Consider the following 9235-nt stretch of genomic DNA (forward strand, 5'->3'; position numbering starts at 1 on the left):
TTGTATTTGATTATGTTTATCTACAATTAGTTACACGAATTCATATATGAAACTTTAATAAGTTGTACTTACGCACAATCTACTTGCAATCTTGAGTTTTAAGTAATATACATTAATGAACAGTATTTTACGCATAAAAAGTGGTTTTTAAGAATTTTTGTCAAATGTTTTATAATATAGTATAGATGTTATATTATTGAAGCGTAAAAATTGGATTCATAAAACAGGTGAAACATTTCACATTCCTTTATAAGAAATGCTGGAGTGAAGGAGGGATCATATCATTCGAGCTCATAAATTAGCTTGAAAAGCCCATGGAGAATGAATAAAATAACAGAAAAATTATGAATGTTGTAGTTTTGTTTATGAACATTCTGGAGAGAAAAACTTCAATTTTTAATGAGAAAAGTTCAGAAAAATCTAATAAATTTTTTTATTTTGAATGATTAAAATTTTGAATTATTTTAATATGTAAACTGTTAAACCTTTTATTTTTGAACAATCAAGTTCCTGAATGATTTTTTGTGAAATAAAAGAAAAAGTCAAAAAAAAAACCCAACAAATTTAAAAATTTATTTTGCTCCAATAATCATACTAAAATTTTCTCTAAAATTGAAAGAAGAAAATGAGAAGATGGAAATATCTAAAACTTAATATTTGAGAGGGGAAAAATTGAATTAAAAATTACATAAAAATAGAAATTTTAAATAGTTAATTTGATATTTATATCGATATATTTTTCTCAAATTTCCATAAAAAATTTCAAATTATAAATTTTATTCAAAAATAATAACATTATCGCTTTTTCAAAATCACATAAGACCATAATATAACATTGACTGAGATAAAAAATAAAATAAAATATTAAAATCAAGATATATCTCGCTGCATTACACGAGTACCCTTATAGTATTTATATAATATATTTAATATTGAAATTTCTAAAATAAAGTAGTTGTTCGATTGGATATAATCTATCCATCTATATATCTATAAAAGCAAAACCCACGAAGGATGAAGTGACACCTCTTAATGCTTAGATCTCTTCTCTCTCTCTCTCTCTCTCTCTCTCTCTCTCTTTTTTTCTCAATTTTTTTGATTTTTTTAAATGTTGAATATGTTATATATTTTTTCGTCCATGTATGGAAAATGCTTAATTCATTATTAATCCGAGTTCCTTTTTTGTAATTTTGCATACCCAAGTACTTACTTTTACTTCTTAATGAAATTTATTTTCCAAAATTGCAATAATAAACAAAATAAAAACCTAGAAATTCCTTTGGTGGGGGATGAAGACGATGAGAGTTAAAGAAGAAATGGAAGATTTTAAACATGTATATAGAAATAAAATTATTTAAAAAATATAATTTGTTATTACATATTTTTTTTCTTTTTTCATATTGTCGGATTTGTTGTTATCATATAACATGATTGTGTTTATGACTGGATCATATAAATTCGAATAAAGTTTTGATATTTTGTGCAAGATCTGATTAAAAAAAATTCAAATTTAAGCTCCATTACAACAACTGTTTATATGAGATTTGATGATTGCGTTAAATTTTGACTACTTCAAGATTTTTCTACTGATATTAACATTGCTATGTTGTGAGGATTTGCCTGATTTGCTTTGTAAAGAGCTAAAAGTATTTTTACTTGTAGGTTTTCATTTTAACTTATGTGTTGTTTATTTATAAGGCAAATTGTATGGAAAAGTAACGTTCTTAAACTTGATTTCTATTTTGGGTAATAAACTTTCAAAACTTTCATTTTGGTACCTAAGATGTAAAGTTTTAAACATTTAAGTACTCAGGTAACCGGTCGAAACATTAACCAGTTACCATGCTGATATGGCGAGTAATATAGTATCAAACTCAGTATTATTTGTTGTCATGGATATCTTAATCTAATCGGTTAATGCTTCAACATGTTTAACCGGTTAATGTATCAACCAGTTACCCGGGTATTTAATTGTTTAAAACTTTACATCTTAACTACAAAAACGGAAGTTTTGAAAGCACGTTATCCAAAATAAGAATAAAATTAAAGTACGTTACTTTTTCATACAATTTGTCCTTATTTATAAGTTTAAAAAATAGTTTTATGTTTTATTTTTTCAAAACATGATACTCATTTTGAGAGGCTTTCAAATACTATTTACTATCAATTTATGAATTAATTTAAAATAAAAGCATATTATTAATGAATGTAACTTTTATTTTCTAAACTCAATACATTAATTACATTTATTTCATTTTTTTTATTTACATAACAATTATTATGATTAATTTTTTTTAATGTCTTTTATTCTATTAGTTTAACATTTAATATTATTTATCCTTATTTTTTATTTACAAGTCAGTATAATTAAAAACTTATTTTTTATTTATGTTTCATTTTTTTATTTTATACGAGTAGATTTATTTGCAGTTTAAACGCGAGTTTGAAAACTCCAAAAATTGTACTCTCGATCTCAAGTCTCGCCTATCAGTCACTTGAAATTTGTCATGTCAGAAAACAAAACACGGTTGAGCACAAGCTCAGTAAACATATTAAAATATGAATTCGAAATAACAATAGGTAACATCGATAATAAAGCGAAAAACTTACAATTCAGTTAAACTAAACTCACAAAAAATCAAGGCGGTTCACAATTCTTGCATTAAAATATAATGTATATAAAGTCCATCAATTCCTGTTTTAAGTGTTCGTGGGGTGGCCAAATCACACGAACTATCGAATCGGAGTGCGGGCACACACCCGAAGCCCTCGTGAATTTAACCACAGTCACATGGTGGGTAAATATCCTATGATCCATCCATCCACCATCGAGCCAATAAAATCGGCTTAATCCCCACGGTCGAGTTCAAAGAAGCCACTATTGGCCCTAATCTCGGTGGACCGAGTTCACTTGGAGGACGCAATGACTACAAAGTCATCATAGAAGGCATCCCAACTAATGTGTCCATCAATTGGGTGATATTGAAAAGCAATAAAACTAAACACGTGCCACTACCCGGATGACGTTCATAAAAAGTCAAGTTTCAATATAATTCCCAAAACTTGAAACCACTTCAATATGAGAATCAATTAACAAAACATGAAAATGGTTCAAATATAGGATTCGATACACTAAACTCAAATGTTCAAAATAAATATCCAACATTTTATATATTTAAATATGTAGCTTGTTAACCACGCTGAAGTGATCAATCACAAGACAGTGAGCCACCGTTAGAAGGGTCAACTACAACAATTAGTTGCCCAAGAGTTAAAAGAAGTGAAATCCATACCTTAATCGAAATTGAAAAGTAACGCACGATCAAAAGGAATTCACGATAAAGTTCGACTTGGTTGTGTGCCTAACTAATGCATAAATCTGTTATTACTTGAATGACATAAAAATATAACACAATTCTTCTAATAAGTTACTTGGGTCCTAAATGATCTTAAACAACTTAGACTTCAAGAGAACCAGCCGGATATGCATTAAGAAAACAAACTCAATACTTAGTCTAGTGCAATTTTGTTCCCGACATTTAATAGCTTATGTCCCTCTTTTTTGTGAGCATTTTTCTCCCACTTAGAAGTTGATACAAATTCCATAATCTAAATGAAATTGTAGTATTTTCTATTGTGAGTATGTTGGTTTTTGAATCACCTCATTTGAAGCATCCATCAATTTTATACGAAATTTACAAAAACAGTAGATTATTCCCCAGTACAGTGTTAACAACCTCAAAAACACTATGTTTTGGGTCACTTAGAGCCATAATTGGGTTTGAGTCCCTTCACAACAATAGTAGTATACATATAGGGCTTTCTACTTGTAAAACTTCAGCTCATTCTGACATACGGTTTGTGATTTGTGCGCTGTTAAAGTAGTGGAACTACACTATCGTCAAATCCGATTTCACAATTTTTCTCAATTCACTTTTATGATCCCAACTTCATGATTTGCTACATTTAAATGCTCTAAATTATATTTTGACATAATAAACATAAAAAAAGAGTTCAATAGTCATTATCCTAAGCTTAAACTGCAATTTTACTCTCTTAGACATTTAGTTGAACAAATACACACAACCTAACCATATTGATTCCATACTTTACCCTTTAATTTCCTATTCAATTTTACCATCCCAAACATTCAAAACATGCATATTAACACATATTTGTATCACTAATTCATAGTCTAAACCTATATCCAAATAGATACCAATATCAAAAATTCTAACATAAATTCCTTAACAAAAACGGAAGAAACTTATACCTTTAAGAAGGATTCGAAGAGTGGATTCCGAATTTGTGATTGTTACTTCGATTCTTTCAGGAATTTGACGTCAAATTTAGAGAGAGAGAAAATGAAATGAGGCAGTTGAAAAACAAAATAAAACAAAACACAGGGTTATGCCAACTTGTGGCATAAACCTATCTCTAAGGGGAAATACTCGGCCGAGGTCACGACACATATTCTTGCTCCACCCCGACGGTTCTCAAACCACAAAATTTGGACCGTTAACCACTACTTTAAACTATAGTCAACTCTTCTTACATTGTTTTTTTTATTAACCTGGATATCCAACCCGCTTTGCGAGCCGATTAATACCAGGGCAACCACCTGCTTTGCCAAGTAGTCCGGAGTCACCGCATTTGAACCTCCATGGACACAAGGGGGTTTTTGTTCCTCTTTAGATTTGAATTTGGGACCTCCTGATACTTTTGACCTTTGGAGTCAAGTTCAAACCAATCAGGTTCCACCCTTGTGGTTCTCTTCTTACATTGTTTACTCAATCAGAGCATCGTATGCATTAAATTCATGACCAAAAACATAGGCATTAGTGGTTGTAACTTATGATATCCACCGTATAATAAGTTGGCTTCTTCAACTCTATTTGTGATTCTCAATTTGATTGTTGCTCCTGTTATTCATTATGGATACCAATGGAAATAGAACCGATTCAGAACTCAAACACTTATTCGGTAAACGTTTACTAAAACCCATAACTTTAACAGATGAAGATGACAAGGATCGAGAATCTTACTGGTAAAAGCGATGATCAAGACCAAGAGAGTCTTACCTGGTATGTGTGAGTGACGAATGTTTAGCACTTATCATTTTGATTAATTAAAATCATAGCCAGTAAGATAATCTTACTGAGTCAAAGACCTTCCAGCCTAGTGGTAAAGGCTTGGGCATGACATAGTCATGAACCCGAGTTCGAGCCCTGGGAAGGAAGTGTTGGCGACATTTAAGTGAGACCATGTTTAGCCTCCAAATTTGTCGGGGATTAGTCGGGCTTTGGCCCGGACACCCTTTAAAAAAAAAAAAAGATAATCTTACTGAGAATGTTGAATCTTATCTGTAAACCTTTTACGAGTAAATTGTTACATACGATCTTTTCTCTAAATTTTATTTAAACCCATGTGTTGGTAAAAATACCGTAAAATTATCAAAATAAAAAATTGATAAAAAAAAGTAAAAATAAAGACAAGCTATCAAATATATATCTGGTTGTTTGTTTACCTCTTAACAGTTTCATTAAAAGGCAATCTCTGAATCGTTAAGAAGTGAATCATGTTTGGCAAAGAAAAAGTTCATCTCTTAATGTTCTAAAATCATCTGAATGATTTTCTATTCTAGGCCTCCCTTAACCGTTAAGAACCCTAATTTTATTGTAAACAATTATCAAACAATTATATTTCATTTTATGCTATATCATAAGAGCCTCTTATTCATTCTAACCACTTAACGATGATGCACAAAACCATTCGACAAGCCAAAAAAAAATCCCCTTACCCTAAAGAACACAGCCTACATACTTTCATACTCTTTTTACCGTCTCTCCTTCGTCTTCCTTTTCAAAATTTCTTACCTGTTCTTGAATTTCTTTTTTCCGATCTTCATATCCACTTACTTTTGAGGTGTTTGGATCGGACTTACACAACACACGAATTTATGCCATGGAAGAGGGAGGAGTTTCTACAGAGTTGTTTTCGCATCAGAAACCGTAAGATCCCATGGTGCTGATCTTCCCCTGATTGTTGGAATTGGTGATCTCGGAATTACTGTTTTAAATTATAATCAGGTAAATCTAATTCCTTCAATTTTGATCACATTCGGAGATAGGGTTCATGTTGCAACTTCATATTACTGTTCTTGAGGTTTTTTGTAGGATTTATAAAAAAATATTGCTAAAAATATTGCTAAAAATACAGGTTCTTGAGGTTGAAACCCTAACGATTAAAACCCCAATTTTCACAGCTCAATAGTTGACACCCTAATTTACTGTTCCGTCTTAAATTGATCGATGCACCAATATAGCTATTAGGGTCATCTTCTATGAAGATCCCAATTTAAATCCAAATAAATTGCAATTGGGATACTATTGCTACGTAGGGGGTGTTTGGTTTTGCTTATCTAAAACAACTTATGCATTTTTGTAAAAGTGCTTATTAACTTACCTGGTATCAAACCGGAGTTTTGTAAAAAGTGTTTGAATCAGCTTATAGCGGTACCAAAAAGCAATAAGCTGATAAGTTGTTTTTTAGTGTTTGACAAATTTTGCTTACATATGTAAAATGACCAAAAAGGACAGACTTCCATAATTAAACTTATTTGATTTTTTAACATGTAAAAATTTATTTTTCATCATTTATAATAATATTTTTAACAAAAATTTATATCAGTAAGATTAATAATTTATATCAATAAGATTAATAATTTATATTAATAAGATTAATAATTAACAAAAATTAATAAAACAGGGTTAAAATGGTAAACTGGTAATAAGTAGTTTTTCATAAGTCATGAAGGATTAACTTATCAAAAACTGCTTATTACCGGTTTGGTGCACCGGTATAAGCAGTTTTATTTTTCCTCATCCAAACACTAGCATTTAGCTTATCACCGGTGCCAGACTGAAATAAGTCAAAAAACACCTAAAATAAGCAATCCCAAACACCCCTTATACATTTTATAGGTCTACAAAATATGTTTTATAGGGATAAGACTTATTAGGATTTAGCAGAGATATTGGTGCTAAGGTAAGTTCTTTCACGACATTACATTTCGTCTTATGAGCCACTTCTTAGGACGCCTATAAGTGTTTCTAAATGTAATAGTACGTGAGCAATTTTTACGACTATATAAAGCATTCTATGTTATACTCTATTAGGACTTTTTTAAGGTTGCATAATACATTTTATAGGACCCTTGAAGACACATATTTTGGTACTAATACAAGTTCTTTTTGCAACATTGACTTTCATCGTATGAAACTACTTCTTGGAACATCTATGTGTTTTTAAATGTAGTAGTAGTAGGTAATCATATTTTACGACCACATAAAGTGTCCTATCATATATTTTATTGGGACTCTTAGTTGTATGTAAAACATTTTATAGGACACTTGAATTTGTTTCATGATCATATAACCTGTTAGGTTGCCTAGTTTTGTCTTGACAACTTTTTGTAACGCCTTTAGATAGGACGCCTATGTTTTTGGTCCTCTAAAGTTAAGGGTCCTATTAAAATGGTTTTGTAGGATACTAATAGGCATCTAGTAGGTGCCTTTTGTTGCAGTGGACATCTTATGATACATATACCTTCCATGTATACTTTTATGTCTTTTGAGCCACAATGTTGACTGTAACAGTTTATGTGTAATAATATAAATCCTTTGGGTTTCTAACTTACCCCATGTTAATGTTTTTCATCACTTGTTTTTAAGTTTTCAGGTTAAAACGAACTTTTTCAAAACCATCAATCTCAAGTTCAAAGTCTCTTAGTTATAACTTCAAAAGATGAGGAAGTCAAATAATATGAAAATATTTGAATTTTCTTTCTTCTTTTTTTGCTTTATAAAAATATTATGTGTTGATTAAAAGTTTATGAAACATGACAAATACAAGGGAATTGATTGAATGCATTTAATAGGAAGATGCAATAAGCAATAGCAGACAATGAAAGGCCAGTTTACTTTTTACAAATTTTCTTCTCTAATATAATTAACTGATATTTTTGGATCCTTGTTATTTAGTAATTTCTTTTTTGGGCCTTATTATATTTTAAACTTTTTGTAGTAATATATAGTAAAAGATTTTGGACTCTTATTATTATTATTATTCTTTTTGCAGGTAGGAACAACCCTACAACAAAGGAGCAACAAAGGAGGGAGTCGGTAGGGCAACCATCGGTATCCAACTCCCCAAGATTCAGTTGTCTTCTGTATAACGAAACAACCTTCGCCAATCTTAGTATGCATGTTTGCCATGCTGTCACGATCCTAATGTTTCCCTTTAAACTGTTAGCTTTCAACTTCTCCTCCATTGCCAACGAACTATTCCAAAAATGCAACTCTTTAAACAAAGTCAAGCTTCTACACCAACAACTGATAGTGAAAGGCCTTACAACCTCATACCCAACGGAATTACCCAAACTCGTGGGCATGTACATCTCCTGCGAGGCCCCATCACACGCCCTTGCTATCCTCTCCTGCCTCCATCCCTCGCCGTCGTGTGTGTTCTGGTGGAACTCTCTTATTCGACGTGCAGTGCGTCTCCATTTACYTCACCAAGCTCTYGARCTTTATCACARTATGCAATCCCTTGGTTGGCGTCCTGATGGGTACACATTTCCTTTTCTTCTCAAGGCCTGTGGAGAGCTCCCGTCGTTCCGTCATGGTGCTTCATTGCACGGAGTAGTTTGTATTATTGGGTATGTAAATAATGTGTTTGTTGGAAATGCGTTGGTGGCGATGTATAGTCGTTGTGGTGATTTGGATGGTGCCCGTCAAGTGTTTGACGAAATGATTCATAGTGGGATCGCCGATGTCATCTCGTGGAACTCAATTGTTGCAGCTTATATGCATAGTGGTGACTCGAAAAAGGCAGTGCAAATGTTTTATCGGATGACAACCTATGGAGAAGGCAAAAGTCGGCTTTGCCCCGATGCCGTTAGCCTTGTTAACATCCTTCCTGCTTTTGCTTCTGTTCTTGCATCTCTGCAAGGCAAGGTGGCTCATGCTTACGCTTTGAGAACTCAGCTCATTGAGGATTTATTCGTGGGTAATGCCATGGTCGACATGTATGCCAAATGTGGATTGATGGATGATGCCCACAAAGTGTTTGTTCAAATGCAAGTAAAGGATGTGGTTTCTTGGAATGCAATGGTTACCGGATACTCCCAGATAGGTCGATTTGAAGATGCTCTTGCCCTGTTCCAAAACATGCG

The 9235-nt window shown here is 32.1% G+C and overlaps 1 protein-coding gene across 1 annotated transcript in view; it reads left to right on the top strand.

Annotated features, from left to right (window-relative positions):
• Nucleotides 1-8216: 8216 nt before the first annotated feature.
• Nucleotides 8217-9235, top strand: part of LOC112506581 (pentatricopeptide repeat-containing protein At5g16860-like) — a 2679-nt gene continuing 1660 nt past the window's right edge. The window contains exon 1 of the mRNA XM_025110732.1: nucleotides 8217-9232. Within this exon, the coding sequence (XP_024966500.1) occupies nucleotides 8262-9232 (971 nt within the window). The 5' untranslated portion in view covers nucleotides 8217-8261. The remainder of the gene's footprint in view (nucleotides 9233-9235) is intronic.

Source organism: Cynara cardunculus (assembly GCF_001531365.2).
Source record: "Cynara cardunculus var. scolymus isolate 2C chromosome LG 1, CcrdV1, whole genome shotgun sequence".
NCBI classification, from domain to species: Eukaryota; Viridiplantae; Streptophyta; class Magnoliopsida; order Asterales; family Asteraceae; genus Cynara; species Cynara cardunculus.